At 43.0% G+C, this 24,895-nt stretch overlaps 1 protein-coding gene across 1 annotated transcript in view; it reads left to right on the top strand.

Annotated features, from left to right (window-relative positions):
* Positions 1–24,895, top strand: part of cfap299 (cilia and flagella associated protein 299) — an 88,577-nt gene that overhangs the window by 33,487 nt on the left and 30,195 nt on the right. The window contains exon 3 of the mRNA XM_063018084.1: positions 3,046–3,136. Coding sequence (XP_062874154.1) covers positions 3,046–3,136 — 91 coding nt within the window. The remainder of the gene's footprint in view (positions 1–3,045; positions 3,137–24,895) is intronic.

Raw genomic sequence — 24,895 nt, 5'->3', positions numbered from 1 at the left:
TATGTACGACACGTTTGAACCATTGACCATATCTTAACTCCAACTAGTGATGGAGTCTTACAGAGAGTCTCAGCATGTATGTACGACACGTTTGAACCATTGACCATATCTTAACTCCAACTAGTGATGGAGTCTTACAGAGAGTGTCAGCATGTATGTACGACACGTTTGAACCATTGACCATATCTTAACTCCAACTAGTGATGGAGTCTTACAGAGAGTCTCAGCATGTATGTATGACACCTAGTCAAGTCAAGTCAACTTTATTTATATAGCGCTTTTTACAAGAGACATTGTCTCAAAGCAACTTTACAAAATCCAGGACCAACAGATACAAAAACCCACCTAGGAACCAATGGCCATTATTTAACTCCAACCAGTGACAGAGTCTTACAGAGAGTCACAGCGTGTACGTAGGACACGTTAACCAGTGACGGAGTCTTACAGAGAGTCTCAGCGTGTATGTAACTAAGTATGAGCCCACATGATGGAATGAACCCAGGTCACTGAAGCTGTGCAGCCCCAACAGTGCTTAAAGCCATTTGTTCCTCCTCAAATACTTACATATGCCCATATATGGTTTCACAGTACACTATAAGGTTGAAGATACAGTGTGGCCCATTTTTCACCCGTCGACCTGTGAATAAACTTTTGACCGGACCGACCTTTTTGCGTTTAATTCACACTTACCAGCCAATCAGAGGCAGGTATTTTTCTTGGCCATGGTCTGATTTAACAGAAATGTATGAAGCGAATAAGGACGGGTCACGCAGTCACCAGCTACCCCTTTTCACCTCCGTGTGCCCCTCGCAGATCGGTGCGTAAACCCGAGCAAGTTCACAAATAGCTGTTTACTGGCAGCCGGAGCGGTCTGCAGGCGTGGGGTGAATGACGGGGCGCTATCGCTGGTACTGTGCTGTGAAAGGGGCAAGACCAGGATGTTTGGTCAGGTGCCATGGCCTCTGGGGTATGCCAGGGTGAATTCAGCCTGAATGCTGAGAAAGCAACATTTAGTACAGGATAGTACATAGATTAACCTTCTGTATGGCCAAAAGTATTTGGACACCCGACCGTGAGCTTGGTGGATGTCCCATTTCAAATACAAATGCTATTAATAAAATGGACTGACCTGGAACCTCAGAGAGAGTCTCAGCATGTATGTCTGACACCTAGGAACACTACAATACAGAGTTACATGCACAAATACCACTTAAATTTTACTGTGCGAAAAAAAGAAGCCTTGTATTAACCATGCCCAGAAGTGGCGTCAACTTCTCTGGGCTCGGAGGCATCTAGGATGGACCATCACACAGTGGAAACGTGTATTGTGGTCAGATGAATCAGCATTCCAGGTCTTTGTGCTCAGGACCATCCAGACTGTTATCAGGAACAAGTACAAAAGCCAGGGTGTGTCATGGTAAGGGGCGTGTCAGTGCCCTCGGGAAAGGTCATTAACACTTCTGTGATGGCAGCATTAATGTAGGAAAGTACATTGAGATCTTAGAGGAACATGTGCTGCCTCTTCAAGACGTCGTCTTTTCTAGGGACGCTCATGCATTTTTGTCCATGTATGTAAGGCATGGCTGCGGAAGAAGAGGGTACGGGTACTGGACCGGCCTGCCTGCAGTTCTGACCTGTCCCCAAAGCAGAAATAACTCGGGTGCCAATCAGTCGCAGGGACACGCCCCCCTAATACCTCCCTATATTCTCCTAATGTTCACATTTTCAACATCTAGCAGTACTGTGACAGGATACAAACTGAGCAATTGAGAGTTAAGGGCCTTTCTCAAGGGCCCAACAGTGGGGCTTGAACCAGCAACCTTCTGATTAAAAGTCCAGTAATTTAACCACTAGGCCATAACTGCCTAATAGGCTTCATCCTGGTCAAAGTCTCCAAGGGTCCAGTTCCGAAGCAGAAATAACTCGGGTGCCAATCCATCGCAGGGACACGCCCCCCTAACACCCCCCTATATTTACATTTTCAGCATTTCCAGTACTGTGACAGGATACAAACTGAGCAATTGAGGGTTAAGGGCCCAACAGTGGGGCTTGAACCAGCAACCTTCTGATTACTAGTCCAGCAACATAGGCTGCCTTCAAGACTGCATCTTTTCCAGGGACGTCCATGCATTTTTGTCCATGTATGTAAGGCATGGCTGCGGATGAACAGGGTATGGGTACCGGCCCGGCCTGGCTGCAGTCCTGACCCATCCCCAATAGAGAATGTGTGGAGGATTTTGAAACGACGACCCCGTACTGTTGCACATCTTAAGACACTAAATCACTTGGTATCATCAGTGCCAAAACGTCTGTGTGATGTGTGTGGAGAAAAGGAACGGCAACATTACAAAGTGGTAAATGCTTTACCGTCCCAACTTTTTCTGATTTGGGGTTGTAGATTAAAGCAATAAGCCACGAGAGACCGTGCGTTACTGCGATTTTATAAAATCATAGCAGTAACGCACGGTCTCGAGTGGCTTATTGCTTTTATAAAACGGCGGTCAACATAAAATATAATAAAATACAACAATGTTCAATTTATAAATGTTTTTATTTACAAAAACACTTACAAAAAGCATTGTTCCGCAACCCCAGGTAGTTCGTTAACAGTGTTTCTAGGCAACATGAGGGCGAACATAACATTCACTTTTTCTTTTCAGTGGCGTATTAATATGGAATGATGTGAGGTGGTCATAGGTGTTCGTTTATCGGGGATTTTACAACGGCTTCGAACGCGGCTCAGCCAATCAGATTTTAGGACCGGAACTATCCATTTTATAATAATCGATGCGAATGATTTCCATTTAATCTTTTAATTTTAATACGTCTTCACATGTAGGAAAGTGGAACCCATAGATACGTCAGCGCAGAAATGAAATACGGAGCGCGACCGCCCGACAGGCTAATAAACGACACGCTAAACGAATAGAAAAACAACGCGCGTCAATACCAGCTCTCTTTTGAAAGCTGGGAGGAAACCTGGAGAATAATTTTAGGCTTTAAAGACCTGTTAAAAGTACATCTTTGCCTTGTTGACTTTTCCAGGACCCTGGCAAGTGCAGGAAAAGACCTCAAAGACGACTTCCTGAGAGCGCTGGCCGGCCGCGAGGAGGACAACCGCAGCGGGAAAATGAACGTGAGTGTTTTACTACGCCGCTGCCTTCACTACGTAACGGGATTCCCCTCTCAAAATATTTAGTCAGCTCCGTCGGAGCGGGAACAAGATCTGCACTGTGTCAAGACGGGCGACCGTGGCACTTAGTCCCCCCCTAAACCTAACCCCAAATACACACACACACCTGTCATGGGTCCACTTTTCTTTCTTTCTTTCTTTAAGCGTCAGATTTGCAGACTTGTATGATGTACACAAACAAGCTGCTTGCAATTTTTCTGACAGACGTTACAGTAATTACAGTAAATTGTCACACACACACCCCCCCTTCCTAAATTTGACATTCCTGAAGGTTTATGGCAGGGTTAGGGTTAAGGTTAGGTTTAATGTTGGGGGGGGTAGGTTGCTAAAACGATACCAGCTGAGTTTAGCTCCTAAAATACCACACATGAGAAAGTCAGGAAGAGTTGGGACATTATGGAATAATAAAAACATGAATCTGCCACACAACTGCCTAATAGGCTTTACCCCCTAATACCGCCCTAATGTTTACATTTTCAGCATTTACAGTACTGTGACAGTAAACAAACTGAGCAATTGAGGGTTAAGGGCCTTTCTTAAGGGCCCGACAGCAGCAACCTGGTATTGGTGGGGCTTAAACCAGCAACCTTCTGATTACTAGTCCAGTACCTTAACCACTAAGCTACCATAGCCACAAACTGAGCAATTGAGGGTTAAGGGCCTTTCTTAAGGGCCCAACAGAAGCAACCTGGTAGTGGTGGGGCTTAAACCAACATCCTTCTGATTACTAGTCCAGTACCTTAACCACTAGGCCACAACTGCCTAATAGGCTTTATCCTGGTCAAAGTCTCCAAGGGTCCAGTTCCAAGGCAGAAATAACTCGGGTGCCAATCCATTGCAGGGTTAAAGGCCTTTCTTAAGGGCCCAACAGCAGCAACCTGGTAGTGGTGGGGCTTAAACCATAAACCTTCTGATTACTAGGCCAGTACCTTAACCACTAGGCTACCAAAGCCACAAACTGAGCAATTGAGGGTTAAGGGCCTTTTTTAAGGGCCCAACAGAAGCAACCTGGCAGTGGTGGGGCTTAAACCATAAACCTTCTGATTACTAGGCCAGTACCTTAACCACTAGGCTACCAAAGCCACAAACTGTGCAATTGAGGGTTAAGGGCCTTGCTTAGGAACCCAACAGCAGCAACCTGGCAGTAATGGGGCTTGAACCATCAACATTCTGATTACTAGTCTAGTACCTTAACCACTAGGCCACAACTGCCTAATAGGCTTTTTCCTGGTCAAAGTCTCCAGGGGTCCAGTTCCAAAGCAGAAATAACTCGGGTGCCAATCAGTCGCAGGGACACGCCCCCAATATCCTTCTAATAGGCTGTTCAACCCCCCCCCACCACCACCAAAGACGCAGCCAATCATGTCTGTGCCGACACCCACTGTTACTATAGCCATATTACTTATGCTATAGTAAGAGTCTATAGAGTTGATTCCTCTTCGTCTCGACTTGTTTGGGAATCTTTAAAGATTTTGTAGTGTGTTATCTGTGAGGTCAGGCAGAGCTGGACGAGAATGCCCGGTATTGCAATCAGCATTCCAATTCATCCCAAAGCTGTTCAACAGGGTCGACGTCAGGGCTTCACAGAGGTCACTAAAGTTCGTCATCAATCAAGGCGTGTCTTTATGGAATACCCCGTCCTGAGAACGAGGACAAATACTGTTACATAAAAGCGATGATATTACCCCGACATGATCTTACTGCATTTTTTCCCTCCTAACTACTTCCTCTGATTAAAAACACCATCTGAAGAAATGTTTGTTTGGTTTTTCTTACTCCGCCCACCTAACAGCTCAGATTAGCCCTTATTTCAGTTCGGACAAACATCTGAGCGCTTGATATCATTTCTTTAAGAGCTACAAAGTCACGTAATACAGAAAAAAATACATACATTTATTTATTCATTGTCTGTTTTTACCACTGATTTATTTTGGTAAGGGTCGCGAATGGTAGGAAACACGCCGGTTAGGTTGCCAGTCCACACACATTTACACTTCTAGTAGCTCCAGTTGGCCTGACTGCATGACTTCGAGCTTGTTGGAGGACACGGAGCACCCGGAGGAAGCCAACTTGGACCCATGCAAAGGAAATCAAACCCTTCCAAGATACTTCTTGCTGTGAGGTGACAGCACTACCTACTGCACAACAGTGCCACCCATTTATGTACATGAGAACCTAAATGCGCTACCCATTGAGAGGTAAAGTCGTCAGTGCGCTCTCAGTGCAGGTCCCAAGCCCAGATAGAAATATGAGGGTTGTGTCAAGAAGGGTATCTGAGGTAAAAACTGTGGCAATTTTGGTATGCGGACATTTGAAAGAAAAGGAAGGAAGGAAGGATGGATGGATATACAGTATATATGTATATGGATAGATGGGTGGATAGATAGATAGATGGATATATGGATGGATGGATGGATGGATAGATAGATATATGGATGGATGGATATATGGATGGATGGATGGATGGATGTATATATACAGTGTATCTTTTCTGCAGATATTTAAGTATATCTTTTCATGGGACAACACTGACAAAATGACACTTTGACACAATGAAAAGTAGTCTGTGTGCAGCTTATATAACAGTGTAAATTTATTCTTCCCTCAAAATAACTCAATATACAGCCATTAATGTCTAAACCACCGGCAACAAAAGTGGAGTACACCCCTTAGTGAAAGTTCCTGAAGTGTCAATATTTTGTGTGGCCACCATTATTTCCCAGAACTGCCTTAACTCTCCTGGGCATGGAGTTTACCAGAGCTTCACAGGTTGCCACTGGAATGCTTTTCCACTCCTCCATGACGACATCACGGAGCTGGCGGATATTCGAGACTTTGCGCTCCTCCACCTTCCGCTTGAGGATGCCCCAAAGATGTTCTATTGGGTTTAGGTCTGGAGACATGCTTGGCCAGTCCATCACCTTTACCCTCAGCCTCTTCAATAAAGCAGTGGTCGTCTTAGAGGTGTGTTTGGGGTCATTATCATGCTGGAACACTGCCCTGCGACCCAGTTTCCGGAGGGAGGGGATCATGCTCTGCTTCAGTATTTCACAGTACATATTGGAGTTCATGTGTCCCTCAATGAAATGTAACTCCCCAACACCTGCTGCACTCATGCAGCCCCAGACCATGGCATTCCCACCACCATGCTTGACTGTAGGCATGACACACTTATCTTTGTACTCCTCACCTGATTGCCGCCACACATGCTTGAGACCATCTGAATCAAACAAATTAATCTTGGTCTCATCAGACCATAGGACATGGTTCCAGTAATCCATGTCCTTTGTTGACATGTCTTCAGCAAACTGTTTGCGGGCTTTCTTGTGTAGAGACTTCAGAAGAGGCTTCCTTCTGGGGTGACAGCCATGCAGACCAATTTGATGTAGTGTGCGGCGTATGGTCTGAGCACTGACGGGCTGACTCCCCACCTTTTCAATCTCTGCAGCAATGCTGACAGCACTCCTGCGCCTATCTTTCAAAGACAGCAGTTGGATGTGACGCTGAGCACGTGCACTCAGCTTCTTTGGACGACCAACGCGAGGTCTGTTCTGAGTGGACCCTGCTCTTTTAAAACGCTGGATGATCTTGGCCACTGTGCTGCAGCTCAGTTTCAGGGTGTTGGCAATCTTCTTGTAGCCTTGGCCATCTTCATGTAGCGCAACAATTCATCTTTTAAGATCCTCAGAGAGTTCTTTGCCATGAGGTGCCATGTTGGAGCTTTCAGTGACCAGTATGAGAGAGTGTGAGAGCTGTACTACTAAATTGAACACACCTGCTCCCTATGCACACCTGAGACCTAGTAACACTAACAAATCACATGACATTTTGGAGGGAAAATGACAAGCAGTGCTCAATTTGGACATTTAGGGGTGTAGTCTCTTAGGGGTGTACTCACTTTTGTTGCCGGTGGTTTAGACATTAATGGCTGAATATTGAGTTATTTTGAGGGAAGAATAAATTTACACTGTTATATAAGCTGCACACAGACTACTTTTCATTGTGTCAGTGTCATTTTGTCAGTGTTGTCCCATGAAAAGATATACTTAAATATCTGCAGAAATGTGAGGGGTGTACTCACTTTTGTGATACACTGTATATATATATATATATATATATATATATATATATATATATATATATATATATATATATATATATATATATATATATATATATATATATATACTGTATATGCAGTGTATCACAAAAGTGAGTACACCCCTCACATTTCTGCAAATATTTTATTATATCTTTTCATGGGACTACACTATAGAAATAAAACTTGGATATAACTTAGAGTAGTCAGTGTACAACTTGTATAGCAGTGTAGATTTACTGTCTTCTGAAAATAACTCAACACACAGCCATTAATGTCTAAATAGCTGGCAACATAAGTGAGTACACCCCACAGTGAACATGTCCAAATTGTGCCCAAAGTGTCAATATTTTGTGTGACCACCATTATTATCCAGCACTGCATTAACCCTCCTGGGCATGGAATTCACCAGAGCTGCACAGGTTGCTACTGGAATCCTCTTCCACTCCTCCATGATGACATCACGGAGCTGGTGGATGTTAGACACCTTGAACTCCTCCACCTTCCACTTGAGGATGCGCCACAGGTGCTCAATTGGGTTTAGTCCATCACCTTTACCTTCAGCTTCCTCAGCAAGGCAGTTGTCATCTTGGAGGTTGTGTTTGGGGTCGTTATCCTGTTGGAAAACTGCCATGAGGCCCAGTTTTCGAAGGGAGGGGATGATGCTCTCTTTCAGAATGTCACAGTACATGTTGGAATTCATGTTTCTCTCAATGAACTGCAGCTCCCCAGTGCCAGCAACACTCATGCAGCCCAAGACCATGATGCTACCACCACCATGCTTGACTGTAGGCAAGATACAGTTGTCTTGGTACTTCTCACCAGGGCGTCGCCACACATGCTGGACACCATCTGAGCCAAACAAGTTTATCTTGGTCTCGTCAGACCACAGGGCATTCCAGTAATCCATGTTCTTGGACTGCTTGTCTTCAGCAAACTGTTTGTGGGCTTTCTTGTGCGTCAGCTTCCTTCTGGGATGACGACCATGCAGACCGAGTTGATGCAGTGTGCGGTGTATGGTCTGAGCACTGACAGGCTGACCTCCCACGTCTTCAACCTCTGCAGCAATGCTGGCAGCACTCATGTGTCTATTTTTTAAAGCCAACCTCTGGATATGATGCCGAACACGTGGACTTAACTTCTTTGGTCGACCCTGGCGAAGCCTGTTCCGAGTGGAACCTGTCCTGGAAAACCGCTGTATGACCTTGGCCACCATGCTGTAGCTCAGTTTCAGGGTGTTAGCAATCTTCTTATAGCCCAGGCCATCTTTGTGGAGAGCAACAATTCTATTTCTCACATCCTCAGAGAGTTCTTTGCCATGAGGTGCCATGTTGAATATCCAGTGGCCAGTATGAGAGAATTGTACCCAAAACACCAAATTGAACAGCCCTGCTCCCCATTTACACCTGGGACCTTGACACATGACACCAGGGAGGGACAACGACACATTTGGGCACAATTTGGACATGTTCACTGTGGGGTGTACTCACTTATGTTGCCAGCTATTTAGACATTAATGGCTGTGTGTTGAGTTATTTTCAGAAGACAGTAAATCTACACTGCTATACAAGCTGTACACTGACTACTCTAAGTTATATCCAAGTTTCATGTCTATAGTGTTGTCCCATGAAAAGATATAATGAAATATTTGCAGAAATGTGAGGGGTGTACTCACTTTTGTGATACACTTATATATATATATCTATATATATATCTATATATATATATATGGATGGATGGATATATATATATATATATATAAATGGATGGATGATGGATGGATGTATATATATATATTGTGTGTGTATATATATATATATATATATAGTGTATATATATACTGTATATACAAACAATACACACAGTATATATATATATATACACATACTGTATATACATATATACATACAGTATATATACTGTACATACAGTGTATCACAAAAGTGAGTACACCCCTCACATTTCTGCAGATATTTAAGTATATCTTTTCATGGGACAACACTGACAAAATGACACTTTGACACAATGAAAAGTAGTCTGTGTGCAGCTTATATAACAGTGTAAATTTATTCTTCCCTCAAAATAACTCAATATACAGCCATTAATGTCTAAACCACCGGCAACAAAAGTGAGTACACCCCTAAGAGACTACACCCCTAAATGTCCAAATTGAGCACTGCTTGTCATTTTCCCTCCAAAATGTCATGTGATTTGTTAGTGTTACTAGGTCTCAGGTGTGCATAGGGAGCAGGTGTGTTCAATTTAGTAGTACAGCTCTCACACTCTCTCATACTGGTCACTGAAACTTCCAACATGGCACCTCATGGCAAAGAACTCTCTGAGGATCTTAAAAGACGAATTGTTGCGCTACATGAAGATGGCCAAGGCTACAAGAAGATTGCCAACACCCTGAAACTGAGCTGCAGCACAGTGGCCAAGATCATCCAGCGTTTTAAAAGAGCAGGGTCCACTCAGAACAGACCTCGCGTTGGTCGTCCAAAGAAGCTGAGTGCACGTGCTCAGCGTCACATCCAACCGCTGTCTTTGAAAGATAGGCGCAGGAGTGCTGTCAGCATTGCTGCAGAGATTGAAAAGGTGGGGGGTCAGCCTGTCAGTGCTCAGACCATACGCCGCACACTACATCAAATTGGTCTGCATGGCTGTCACCCCAGAAGGAAGCCTCTTCTGAAGTCTCTACACAAGAAAGCCCGCAAACAGTTTGCTGAAGACATGTCAACAAAGGACATGGATTACTGGAACCATGTCCTATGGTCTGATGAGACCAAGATTAATTTGTTTGGTTTAGATGGTCTCAAGCATGTGTGGCGGCAATCAGGTGAGGAGTACAAAGATAAGTGTGTCATGCCTACAGTCAAGCATGGTGGTGGGAATGCCATGGTCTGGGGCTGCATGAGTGCAGCAGGTGTTGGAGAGTTACATTTCATTGAGGGACACATGAACTCCAATATGTACTGTGAAATACTGAAGCAGAGCATGATCCCCTCCCTCCGGAAAATGGGTCGCAGGGCAGTGTTCCAGCATGATAATGACCCCAAACACACCTCTAAGACGACCACTGCTTTATTGAAGAGGCTGAGGGTAAAGGTGATGGACTGGCCAAGCATGTCTCCAGACCTAAACCCAATAGAACATCTTTGGGGCATCCTCAAGCGGAAGGTGGAGGAGCACAAAGTCTCGAATATCCGCCAGCTCCGTGATGTCGTCATGGAGGAGTGGAAAAGCATTCCAGTGGCAACCTGTGAAGCTCTGGTAAACTCCACGCCCAGGAGAGTTAAGGCAGTTCTGGGAAATAATGGTGGCCACACAAAATATTGACACTTCAGGAACTTTCACTTAGGGGTGTACTCACTTTTGTTGCCGGTGGTTTAGACATTAATGGCTGTATATTGAGTTATTTTGAGGGAAGAATAAATTTACACTGTTGTATAAGCTGCACACAGACTACTTTTCATTGTGTCAAAGTGTCATTTTGTCAGTGTTGTCCCATGAAAAGATATACTTAAATATCTGCAGAAATGTGAGGGGTGTACTCACTTTTGTGATACACTGTATATATATATATATATATATATATATATGGATAGATGAATGGATAGATGGAGGGATGGAGGGATGGATGGATGGAGGGATGGACGGAAGGACGGAAGGACGGATGGATATATGGATGGATAGATGGAAGGATGGATGGATATATGGATGAAAGGATGGATGCTTTATTAATCCCGAAGGAAATTAAGGATTATACTATATACCACTCTGGACTATATGTACACTGGCGACTGAAGCCCCTACCCAGCTAGATTGTGGGCATGCGATAGACCCATTCCGCTTGAATCTAATCTGCTAATCACGTTTGCTAAATGTCTGAACTGCCTCGACATAATCGAGGTGTTTTACCTCAAAAGGAATCACGTTACCTAAAAAACGTTAATCTGTGATGGGACTGAATATTAAGACCACCCACGGGTGTAAGCTATACTGTAAATAATCCATCTGATCTCTCCGCCTCGCCTGATCAAACACGTCCTGTAGTACACGTCGTAGCATAGCGGCAGCTAATGCTAACACGGGGATTAAAACGGAACGTTAATGCAAAGGTGTGTGAACTACATAACATCCTAGCGCGTCTTAGAATGTATTAGCAAAGAAATAGCTAGCGCTTAGCATGCTAACAGTGATAAAAATAGCATTCCAAGCAACCAAACGTCCGTAGCGATTCAGCCCAATCCCGGCTCCTTCACGTTACCTGCGCTATCAGCTGAGCTGAGCTAAACTCATAAAGCCCCGAGCGCGGGACGCATTGTGCTAACCCCCGCCACACCCCCCTCCCCCGTCAGTGTTGCGAAAGTCGCAACCGCTGCCAAAAGTCACACACAAACAAAAGGTGCACCTGGGCAGCTCCGGCATTATTTACTCTGGGTAAGAAGTTAAGTTTATCAAATCCAGGTCACACCTGTGCTAAGGTGCCTCAGGGGCTCCTTTGTTGTGGAGGTACGCGGTTTGAAACCCAAGGTGCGCTAACCCCTCCTTGCACTCCGCCACACCCCACACTCTGATTTTTTTTTCCTTAGGTTTTTTTAGCGAGTGATACGGTGTCGTCAGCGTTCCTATGATGGGCGGCTAAACAATGGAAAAAAGAACGGGAACTAACGTGAACTCATTTGCACACCAACCAACTTAGAACGTGACCAATTAGAACGTTCTGTCCGGCATTTTTTAATTAATTAATTAACTTATTTATTTATTTATGTATTTATTATTTTTTTATTTATGTATGTATGTATTCATTTATCTATTTATTTATTTATTTATTTATTTCATTTATGTATTTATTAATTTATGTATTTATTTATTTACTTATGTATATATATATATTTTTTTAATTAAAGCTCGAATTAAAGAATTATTAGCACTGCTCAAATAGTAATAAATTAATAACAATAATTTATGTATGTATTTATTATATTTATTATGTATGTATTTATTTATGTATTTATTTATTTTATTTATTTATTTATTTAATTTATTTATGCATTTATTTATTCATTTTATTTATTTATTTATTATTTTATTTATGTATTTATTTATTAACACACCACCACCATGTCTGTCACTGCAGTACTGAGAATGATCCACCACCTAAATAATACCTGCTCTGTAGTGGTCCTGTGGGGGTCCTTGACCATTGAAGAACAGGGTGAAAGGGGGCTAACAAAGCATGTAGAGAAACAGATGGACTACAGTCAGTAATTGTAGAACTACAAAGTGCTCCTATATGGTAAGTGGAGCTGATAAAATGGACAGTGAGTGTAGAAACAAGGAGGCGGTTTTAATGTTAGATATTTTAACATGGACCCCCCGGGTAGGACAGCGTAAGCTAGACGTAAGCTAGACCACGTGGCGCTCAGGTTCCCTTTTGTTCTCGTCAGGTTAAAGCTCAAACCCAGATAACCTCAGAGCTGATAATCTTCTGTTTTGCTCTTACGAATCGACTTCTAATCACTTTTAGCCATTGTTCCCTGAAAGTAAACATTAGCATGAGTGTTAGGGCCGATATTGTTGTTTTCACTTCTTTTAAGGGTGTTTTATTTGACATGAATTCATTTATTCATCAGTCTTTATCGGATAGAAGAGACGTTAAGTCAAGTGCTCAGTAAAAGTGGACAAATCCAAAGTTTAGTCGTTAATGCTAATCGCTAATAAGTCATATTTTGACAACGCACACATATCATCGACGGTACAAAGCGGGCGCTTGTGTTCGGTCCGTGGAGCCTGCCCGGCGTATAATCGATGAGCCCTGATCGTGTATGGATAATAAAGTGGTCAGTCATGCGGTCCGGGGATCACGTTCAGCGGTGGAAATGAAAGAGGGATTCCCAGACGGATCGTTTTACGATCGCTGTGCGCGGGGCGGTCAGTCGGCCCTTTGTCCTCGTCGCAGCCGGTAAAATAACAATAGCATGTCGGTTTCAAAGCGCTTGACCGAAGGTGAAAGAAAAGCACCTTCAAATAAAAAGAGTCGTACAGAGATATCATGTGACCCTGGTTTGAAAGCTACACAAAGGACGGCGGGAGGGGGGGGTTTGAGGTATATGACCCTCGCTTTGACCTCATTCAAAGTGGACAAAGACGTCCCTTTGTGACAGGTGTCGTGTGTCTATTAGGAGTTAAAATGGTCAAAAATGAAAAGTCATGTGACTTCGAAGTGACCGTTACAATCAACTGGTCAGTAATAGAATGAATAAGTGCAGGCGTATTAATCACAAAAACTAGACCAAGCAGGACCCAAACAAACTGACCAATAAGCATCAGCCAAGAGCAAGTGGTCACATGTCAAACCGGATAGCTGGGCTTGACCGTCTATATCTAGACTTTTGCACCTTTCGCTCATAACAGTCCAGATGGTCCTTTCTGTCGTTGGCACACGATACTTTCCTTAATAACGAGCTGATTTCTGGACTGTTCTGACCACAGCATACATTTCTACTGACTAACGGTCATCTGAGATTATCATCGTGATGTTTCTCCTTGCATAACAGTTGTCCAGTAAGTTTCTAAACGCAGCGGCGGCCTGCGTTAAGCAACAACAATTTTCCAAAGCTGTATGCGACAAGCTGAAATGTGGACTTCTCTGACCACAGCACACATTTCTACTGGCTAACGGTCATCTGAGAAGATCTTGGTGGTGTTTCTTCTTGCATAATGGTTGTTCATTAAATTTCTTGTCGCAGTGGCGGCCTGCATTAAGAGACAACGGTTTTCCAAAGCACTCCCGAGCTTGTACGGCTATATTTATCACAGTAGGGTGACAGTTTGTCATGCTGTCACGTGTGTTAACAGTTATTATGACCTCGTCCTACATGGATTAGGATTTCTCTGAACCTTTTGACAATATTATGTTCGGTAGATGGTGAACGATTTAAATTATTAGCAATATCGCATTAAGAACTGTTATTTCTTCTTGTTGTTAAGCTGATTGGTACAAAGCGGTGAGTCACGACTTTTATACCCTATCATGATACCCTCACCCATTCATCTGCTTATTATGGGATGTTCCAAAACGGTTGAAGATATGTGGAACGATAAAACTTTGTTTTACCATAAGGACCAACCCAGACATACTTCAAACTTTTGTTACAAAGTGTGACATCAAGCAGGCAACCAAATACTTTTGGCTATATAGTGTATTTATCAGCTATGCGACTGTGTGTTCAAACATCAGCTACATTTTCATTTTCTGCCACATTTAGCCAAACAATAAACTAGAATAAACTTAAAATAAATGAATCAAATCTGGACCCGCCTGGATCATAAAATTATATATATATATTTAGAGCTAGCATGCTTCTCTGACACGTTTGATGTTTTAAAGCTCAGCGCAGAAGGATCCTGTTTCTCCGTTTCCTCCGCACATATTTGAGATAATTGGTGGCAGTTTGAGGAAGCATCTGCCATTAATGAAAAGCGCAGGATCTGCTCTATATCCCCCGAAATTAAAGGTATAATAGATGCAAGGTGTGGCTGTGCGGGGTTAGACCGTAGCGGAGGCGCTCGGAACAGGACGGCTGACGTGAAGCCACGTTTTGGGAATCTCTCACTGATCTCCACGTTCCTCCACCTCTATACAGGCGCCTCGGGCTACAAAACAGGGTCCTCACACTGTGTCGAAGACGCCGCCCCGTTTTGAGGCCGATTGTGCCTGCTAGGGGGCGCACGGCTGACCGGTAGCAGAGCCGAAATTCGAACCCGGGAGCTCAGAATCTCGGTGCTGGTGTGCTACCCGGGGGACTGCAGGCAAACCAGGCAAGCAGACGCACTCTCTGATTACAAAGCCATCTGATTATCATATCCAGCACATGCTATAATGGTTTGTAATCAGACGGCTTTGTAATCAGAGAGTGCGTCTGCTGGACTGGTTTGCCTGCAGTCCCACTTAAAAAAAAAGAAAAAAAGTGTCCTGGTGGGTTTATCATCTTCTGCACATGTTGTAATGTTTTGTCATGGCTTCGTAATCAGAGAGTGCGTGTGCTTGACTGGCCTGCCTGCAGTCCTATTTAAAAAACAAGTGTCCTGGGGGTTTATCATATCCAGCACGTTATAATGGTTTGTAAACCCCCAAGACACTTGTTTTTTTAAATAGGACTGCAGGCAGGCCAGTCAAGAACACGCACTCTCTGATTACGAAGCCATGACAAAACATTATAACATGTGCAGAAGATGATAAACCACCAGGACACTTTTTTTTTTTTAAGTGGGACTGCAGGCAAACCAGTCAAGCAGACGCACTCTCTGATCACGAAGCCATGACAAACCATTATAACGTGCTGAATATGATAAAAAATAAATAATCAAGTGTCTTGGGGGTTTATCATATCCAGCACATGTTATAATGGTTTGTCATGGCTTCGTAATCAGAGAGTGCGTCTGCTTGACTGGTTTGCCTGCAGTCCTATTAAAAAAAATAAACAAGTGTCTTCAGGGTTTACCACATCCAGCACGTTATAATGGTTTGTAAACAGATGGCTTCGTAATCAGAGAGTGCGTGTGCTTGACGGGTTTGCCTGCAGTCCTATTTAAAAAACAAGTGTCTTAGGAGTTTATCATATCCAGCACATGCTATAATGGTTTGTCATGGCTTCGTAATCAGAGAGTGCGTCTGCTTGACTGGTTTGCCTGCAGTCCCACTTAAAAAAATAAACAAGAGTCTTGGGGGCTTAAGTGGGACTGCAGGCAAACCAGTCACTCTCTGATTACGAAGCCATCTGATTACAAACCATTATAACATGTGCTGGATATGATCAACCCCCAAGACACTTGTTTGTTTTAAATAGGACTGCAGGCAAACCAGGCAAGCACATGCACTCTCTGATTACGAAGCCATGACAAACCATAAACCCACTGGGTTTATCTGGCCGGCTGATCCTCATTCGCTACAACCTCTGGCTACAAGGCGCACCTTCGTGATGTTATTTTGGCTACTCCTAAATTCATGACGTATGACCCGCGCTCACGTGCTAGCGAGGAACCGTTTAACCTCTGCGCTGAAGGATTCCTGGCTCCTCTTCCTCAGGAATGTACACCTGCTCTCTAATACTACAAAACATCACTTCTGGTTGGACTGTTTTATTTCTTTGGAGTCATTTTTATTTCATAGCTACTTTATTAAGTAAGAAGTGAAAAATTCACGACAATACAATACACGTTCGCTCCTGATTAAATGGCAAATACGAGACCGCTCTCGCTTCTGAGTTACGAGTTACGGCTGTGACTTTCGCGTGAACCCCTGTCGACGGTCCGGCTGACTATCCGACTGGGAAATGCAATTACACCCGAGCGGGCTTAGGAGCGCACCGAGCACATTCTTTGGAATCCTCTTTGTTTTGTCACCACACAGTGGCCTGCTTAGATGTCTATTATTCCACCTGAGTAAATACTGTACGCCGTTTTCTTCCACATACTGCAGGTCCGGACGTCTTCTGTAGGTCCGGCGCTCGATATTCTTATCATCAATAGTTGGTCCATGCTTGCTTATTGGATAAAAACAAACATCTGTAACAGCAGCACAAATGCCTTCGGGTAATATACACTGATCAGCCATAACATTAAAACCACCTCCTTGTTTCTACACTGTCCATTTTATCAGCTCCACTTACCATATAGAAGCACTTTGTAGTTCTACAATTACTGACTGTAGTCCATCTGTTTCTCTGCTGTTCTTCAATGGTCAGGACCCCCACAGGACCACCACAGAGCAGGTATTACTTAGGCGGTGGATCATTCTCAGCACTACAGTGACACTGACATGGTGGTGGTGTGTTAGTGTGTGTTGTGCTGGTATGAGTGGATAAGACATAGCAATGCTGCTGGAGTTTTTAAACACCTCACTGTCACTGCTGGACTGAGAATAGTCCACCAACCAAAAATATCCAGCCAACAGCGCCCCCGTGGGCAGCGTCCTGTGACCACTGATGAAGGTCTAGAAGATGACCGACTCAAACAGCAGCAATAGATGAGCGATCGTCTCTGACTTTACATCTACAAGGTGGACCAACTAGGTAGGAGTGTCTAATAGAGTGGACACTATTTAAAACTCCACTCAAACCAGCACAACACACACTAACACACCACCACCATGTCAGTGTGACTGCAGTGCTAAGAATGATCCACCACCTAAATAATACCTGCTCTGTAGTGGTCCTGGGGGGGTCCTGACCATTGAAGAACAGCATGAAAGGGGGCTAAACAAAACATGCAGAGAAACAGATTGACTACAGTCAGTAATTGTGGAACTACAAAGTGCTTCTATATGGTAAGTGGAGCTGATAAAATGGACAGTGAGTGTAGAAAGAAGGAGGTGGTTTTAATGTTATGGTTGAACAGTGTATATCGAACCACTTGGTTATACAACAACACGGGCCAGGAGCAATAACCTATGAATTAATATGTAAAGCTGTTTTGCTTTGGGAACCCATGGACTCCATGAAGTACCTGGAGATATTAGGTTTCTTTAACAAGCAGCTCATTCCTTGTTCATCCAGCACTCGCTCCTAAGAGTTAAACTGTCATCGCTGTCCTTATCACCTTCCTGTTCCCAGCCACCATCTGGCCAAGCTGATACCATTGTGTGGTCAGTGGTCAGTGATGTAAAAGCATGTTGTTGTCTGTGCACCGTTTTTAGTACAGAGGAAGGGCTGCTATCTGTCACCGCAGACTGACGGGACTGATAAACCAAGCCACACATTAACGATGTTATTAAAGGGGATCAAAAACTGAATTAAATTTAGAGTTGATACTGGTTTAGAGTAGTGGTCAGATCTGCTGGCTTACCGTCCAATCAAATCCATTTTTACTGCAAACGTGGGACAATAAAGTTTGTCTACATGAAACGTCCCAAACGGATCTGAAACCACTGGCTCGCTACGAGGACGTCTGGGTTGGCACTGCTTCAAGATGGGGAACCTGACGGCCAGTCAACGGCATCGATGCATTCTACGGCTGCATATGTTGCCCCAAATGGATAAATGGACCATTCACAGATCTGCCATTCCAAGAAAGACCACAACAGTCTTGTTCGTCTCACTACGATACACGTTTCCACTTCGTGATGGTCCATCCTGGATGCCTAAGAGCCCGGAGAACTTGACACCGCTTCCGGACATGGTCAGCGGGAACCGAAACAGTCGACCCTTCGAGACCTGGATTTCAAACTGTTGATTGGATTTAGGTCTCGGGAACGTGAGGGGCCAGTCCACGGCATCAATGAATTCTACGGCTGCATATGTTGCCCCAAATGCATAATTAGACCCTTCACAGGGTAATATGCAGGGTAACATGTTTTTTTAATTATATAAGGATTTAGACATGCCCTCTTCTCAGGAGTGTAGGATGATGTAAAGTGCATCTATGCACAGAGATCAATATGGCAGGTGCAGATTTTAAACAGCAGCATTCCAAATAACACTCAGTGATCCTGCCCGGTAGAAAGGGGGAGAAAATTTGGGGTGGGGAAGGAGGTGTGTGTGTGTGTGTGTGTGTGTGTGTGTGTGTGTGTGTGTGTGTGTGTGTGTGTGTGTGTGTGTGTGTGTGTGTGTGTGTGTGTGTGTGTGTGTTATTCAGTCAGGATTTAGTTCCATGCCATGGCAGCAAAGCCCATGCCAGGAAAGTGTTGTTAAAAGGCTGATCCCTCAGGCCCACAGAGCACCGGCACACCAGCGCAGCTGCCCTTTGGTCTCATCAGCAGTCCGAAGGGAGCTTCTCAGCGGAGTACCAGGCCAATCCAAACAGCGTCATGTTTGAACACCTATTTCCACTGAAAAAAAGAGGAGGAAGAGGGAACGGGGCGGGGCGGGGGTGAAGCTGCACCGCTTTAATCAGAATCTCCCAAACAAGCCGGCCTTTGATAACAGCCCATGCTGTTCATTTATCTTATTTCTCTGAAGGGTGTGCTGGCTTATGTCACCCACTTTGATCCTTCTTTTTTTTTTGGAACGGAACACTGGGGCATATCTCGTGCGCCGCGCCGCCCCCGACATTTTTTTTAGTCCGTGGCAGAGTGTGCGGGGGGAAATTTTAAACCATTACGCTTCCTCCTTTTGGCACATTAGTTAAGATAACATCGGTTAGCTTCCTGTGTTGGGATACGCCACCAGATAGGGTCGAGTTCGGAACGGACAACGCACTCGCTAAACATCTCGCTAACCTTATTTATACTGCATATGAAGTAAATGTACTTTTTAATTACTTCAATACTAATAAAATACTAATGGAACAACATTAAAAGAATGCCAACAAAATTTTTTTTTGTATATACCAGCCATTTTATGGCACCCCCTCACCACCTTTCCAAGTGTTCTTGGAGTCCTAGAGCTTTAGTAAGAACCTTTAGCCTGAAAAGTTAAAGCAAAGAAAAACCTAATAAGGTTCTGGCTGATTTAATAATTCTTTTTTTATTTATTATATAATTATTTTTTTTCTATTTAATTAATTAATAATAATAATATTATACATTATAATAAATAATAATATAAATAAGAAATGTTTTTTTTAATGTTCCAACAATTGTTTTCTTTTAAGCAAAGAAAAACCTGATGAGGTTCTAGATTGATTTAATAATTCTTTATTTTTTTCTATTTAATTTTTTTGTTAAACTTTTTTAATTTATTTATTTTTTGTTATTCACTGTAGTTTAATAATGCTTTATTTATTTATTGTTCTATTTAATTAATTTTATTTATTTATTTTTGCATCTTTTCCTACTTTGGCGTTCCAGTCACCCATGATAACAAGGAAATCCTTCTTAGGGATTTTCATGACTGTTTCTTCCAATTCTTCGTAAAATGCTTCAACTGCCTCATCATCGTAATCTGAAGTAGGAGCATACACTTGGATGATGCCGATGTTCAGTGGCCTTGCAGCGATACGCATTGATATGATTCAGCTGCTGACTGGTGTACGGCTGATCACGGAGTTCACCTTCTCCTTGTTGACAATGATTCCCACTCCATGTTGATGCTTTCTGCTATCTCCGCTGTACCATACTTTATGCCCCCTCATCTGTGGTGGTCTCTCCGAAACCTGTCCATCTGACCTCAGATAGACCTAAGATGTCCCATTTATATCTGGCAAGTTCGTGGGTAAGTTCTTTAACCTTCCCTTGAGCGTACAGACGCATACGATCAATGGGCAGCCACAAGCTCACTCTTGCCAACACCTTGTTTCCACACAAAATCTCAAGAACAACAACTTGGCATGCCCCTGACGGAGTGACACACAACCAAATCAATTTCATCCTTACCCCACACAGGTTTAAATCCAGTATCAACAAAGCAAAGACCAGAACATATCCTGGAGCAGATATTGGCAGTGATCATGACATGGTCCTTACGACATTGAAGTTAAAGCTGAGGAAGAACTATAAGCCAAAGAGCCCCCGTATCCGATTCGACATCGAGAAACTAAAAGATCCAGAAATAGCAGCAGTGTTTGAAGCAACAGTTGGTGGAAAATTTGCTGCACTTAACCTTCTTCAGGACATAGACACACTTAAAGACAATGTTAGAGAAGTCCTGCAAGACTCAGCTCTGGAGATACTAGGGAAAAGAAGAAAAAAGAACAAACCGTGGGTCACTAATGACATCCTGGATCTTTGTGACAAAAGGCGAGAACTCAAAAAGACTAAACGATTAAACCCATTTGTAGCACATGATTACAACTCAGTGAACAAGACCATTAGAAAGAAGATGAAAGAAGCAAAGGAGAATTGGATCTCAGATCAGTGTAGAAAGATTGACAAAGGAATGAAAGAAGGCAACAGCAAGACTGCCTTTGACACACTGAAGACACTGACAAGACAACAACAGCCAAGTGTCAGAAACATCGAAGATGAAAACGTCAATCTTCTCACCGAAGAGACAGACATCATGAAGAGGTGGACAACATACTGTAGAGAACTGTACAACTACCCGCTCAGACCGGACACCACCTTCTTGTCCAACTCACCCAACACCAACAGGGAACCAGGGAATGCTCCAATTCTTCAAAAGGAAGTCGAAGAGGCTGTGCGAGTGCTTAAAGGAGGCAAGTCAGCAGGAGTTGACAACATTCCAGCTGAACTCCTGAAGCATGGGGGCCCTGAACTCATCAAGATCCTGACAACCATCTGTCAAAGAATTTGGGCAAGCAAGAAGTGGCCAAAAGAGTGGACCCAATCTCTGATTACCACTCTCCCAAAGAAAGGTAACCTAAGACACTGCCAAAACTACAGAACAATAAGTTTAATCAGCCACCCTAGCAAAGTCATGCTCAGTCATTCTGAACAGAATGAGGAAAAAGACAGAAGAAATCCTTGCAGAAGAACAGGCAGGGTTCCGGCCTAAGAGAAGCACCACAGAGCAGATCTTCAACCTCCGAGTGCTAATAGAGAAACACCTAGGGCACCAGCATGAACGGTTTCACAACTTTATTGACTTTAAGAAGGCTTTTAATCGTGTCTGGCAGGAAGGCTTGTGGCAAGTAATGAGAAATCACAACTTTGACAGCAATCTCATTGCCATTATAAAAGCTCTCTATGATGATTCAAACAGTGCCGTTCTCCTGAACAATATGATTGGAGAACTATTCAGAACATCAGATGGAGTTCGTCAAGGCTGCCTCCTCTCTCCCGCCCTTTTCAACATCTATCTGGAAAGCATCATGACAAACACTGAGCAGCTTCCATCCGTCCATTTCCATCAATGGTCAACCACTCTGCAACCTGCGGTTTGCAGACGACATTGACCTCATGGGAAGCAGTGAAGAGGAAGACCTGCAAGACCTGACTGCAAGACCTGACTACCAGGTTGGAGCGCTCAGCAGGAGCATTTGGCATGGAAGTAAGTAGAGAGAAAAGCAAGATCCTGGTCAACACAATCACCAAGCACACAGCAATCAACATCATGCTGAATGGCCAGAAACTAGAAGAAGTGGACCATTTTAAATACCTCGGGTCCATTATCACAAAAGATGGTAGCTGAAGAAATTATTTCAAGACTCGGCCAGGCCTCATCTGCCATGAGCAAGATGAACACTCTCTGGAGAAGCAACGACATCAGCCTCTCCCTTAAGGTCAAGCTGTACAAGTCACTGGTGGTATCCATCTTTCTGTATGGATGCGCGAGTTGGACTCTAAACGCTGAAACAAAACGTAGAATTCAAGCGTTTGAGAATAAGAACTTCAGTCGACTCCTGCGCATTCGCTACACCGAGCATAAGACCAATGAATATGTCTGGCAGCAAATCACCACACTCACCGGAAACCAGGAGCCTCTTCTTGCCACGGTGCGACGCCATAAGCTCGCCTGGTATGGCCATGTGGCCCGCCATAACTCATTGGCCAAGACAATCCTCCAAGGCACAGTAGAAGGCAAACGGCGCAGAGGGCGTCAACGCAAGTCCTGGCTTGACAATATCAAAGAATGGACCGGACAGACCCCTGGCACATTACTGCGAAAAACCGAGGACTGAGAGCAATGGCACCCCACGACATCAGTCAAGGGTCAAACTAATTTTTTTTGGAAATTTTTTATTAAAAATAAATAATAAAATAAATAATAAAATAATAATATAAATAATAATATAAATAATATATGTTGTTTAAATGTTACAACAATTGTTTTCTTTTAAGCAAAGTTCTGGCTTAGTTAATAATTCTTTTTTATTTATTTGATTTTTTTTCTATTTAATTAACTTTATCTATTTATTTTTACTTTTTATTTTCAAAAATAATAAATAATAAAATGTTATAAATTATAATAAATAATATAAACAATAAATGTTTTTTTTTTTAATGTTCCAACAATTGTTTTCTTTTAAGCAAAATTCTGGCTGAGTTATTAATTCTTTTTTGATTTATTAATTTTTTTTCTATTTAATTAATTTTATTTATTTGTTTTTCTTACCCCAAATGTCCCAGAACTATTTTTTAAATTAAATTTATAGCATCAGTGTTTAAATAATAAATGCTAACCCTAGTATGGCAGCGCTTGGGTAGCTCAGTGGTCTATTATGCTAGCCCACTACTGCTGAAATACAGGTTCGAATCTGAGCGGTGCTGCCAGCCAGCCAGATGTCTACACAGGATCGTCTCCCATCAGAACCAGACCCGCCGCGATCCCGTCCAAGACAAATCGCGTCGACGTAAAATGAACCGAATGAAACGATTTGCTTGGGTACATGTAACGTTAATCGGGAGCCAAAAACTGACCTCGAGAGGCTACATTTTTATGTAAGTATCAAGCAAAAACAAAGCCCTGTTCTGTGTAGCATTAACATTAGCTTTGGAAATGGATTGGCTCCAAAGTTAATATAATTTCTCCAGCCCTTATGGAACACATTCTGAATCCGCCACACTAACGTCCTGCTCTGAGGAAATCTCTCCATATATACGTTATTCTCTGGTTTCACCGTGTTCGGTAGCTTCTCTTCCTGTTGACCGGTGGTGTAAACAGTTTCCGAGCAGAATCTGATCGGTGCTGTAAACAACGCTCGGGTGGAATTTATGTCTCAGATTCGGGAAGGGGGGGGGGGGGGGGGGGGGGTGTACACAGTGGATTCCTGTGGGATTACCAGAGCTGGATTAAAGATCTCTCGTTACAGTTAAGTTTGGGTTGAATAATAAGCTCGGTTCTAGTTTACACTGTAGGAATTATAACATTAGAACATGACTGCAAATCTATAGTAAGAGTTAGGCCTGGCTGGACAGGCTGGTGAGGAAAGCTGGTTCTGTGGTTGGCACTAAACTAGACACTTTGATGCAGGTGGTTGAGGAAAGGACACTTAAAAGCTTTTTCTGTTCCATGCTATATTGTCAGTGTACCACACAATCCTTACTATATACTATATTTTATTATTATTTAATCTTTCATACTCTATATTGTATATATGCATACATTTGCTACACCCTACTTTTATGTACTTGTAGTAGTTCTTCTGCTTTATTCTTTTTGTTAACTTCACTCTGAACAAATCAAGTATCTGTCCATCCATCCATCCATCCATCCATCCATCTATTCATCCACCCATTGTATTAGATCATATATCATGTCCCATCCCATCATATCATATATCCCATTCACCAATCACATCAGATCAAATCATATTCCATCATATCATACATCATATACATCATATCCCATCCATCCACGCACCCACCAATCGTATCAGATCATATATCATACATCATATCCTATACATCATATCCTATCCATCCATTCATCAACCCATCGACCCATCCATCCATCCATCCATCCATCCACCCACCCATTGTATTAGATCATATATCATATACCATCCCATCATATCATATATATCCCATTCACCCATCCACCAATCATATCAGATCAAATCATATTCCATCATATCATACATCATATCCCATCCATCCATCCATCCATCCATCCACCAATCGTATCAGATCAAACCATATTCCATCAGATACATCACATCCCGTCCATTCATCGGCCCATTCATCCATCCATCCACCAATCATATCAGATCATATATCATATCATACATCATATCCTATCCATCCATCCATCAACCCATCC

Source organism: Trichomycterus rosablanca, chromosome 21 (genome assembly GCF_030014385.1).
Source record: "Trichomycterus rosablanca isolate fTriRos1 chromosome 21, fTriRos1.hap1, whole genome shotgun sequence".
Classification (NCBI taxonomy): Eukaryota; Metazoa; Chordata; class Actinopteri; order Siluriformes; family Trichomycteridae; genus Trichomycterus; species Trichomycterus rosablanca.
This window is presented reverse-complemented; position numbering and strand designations above follow the sequence as displayed.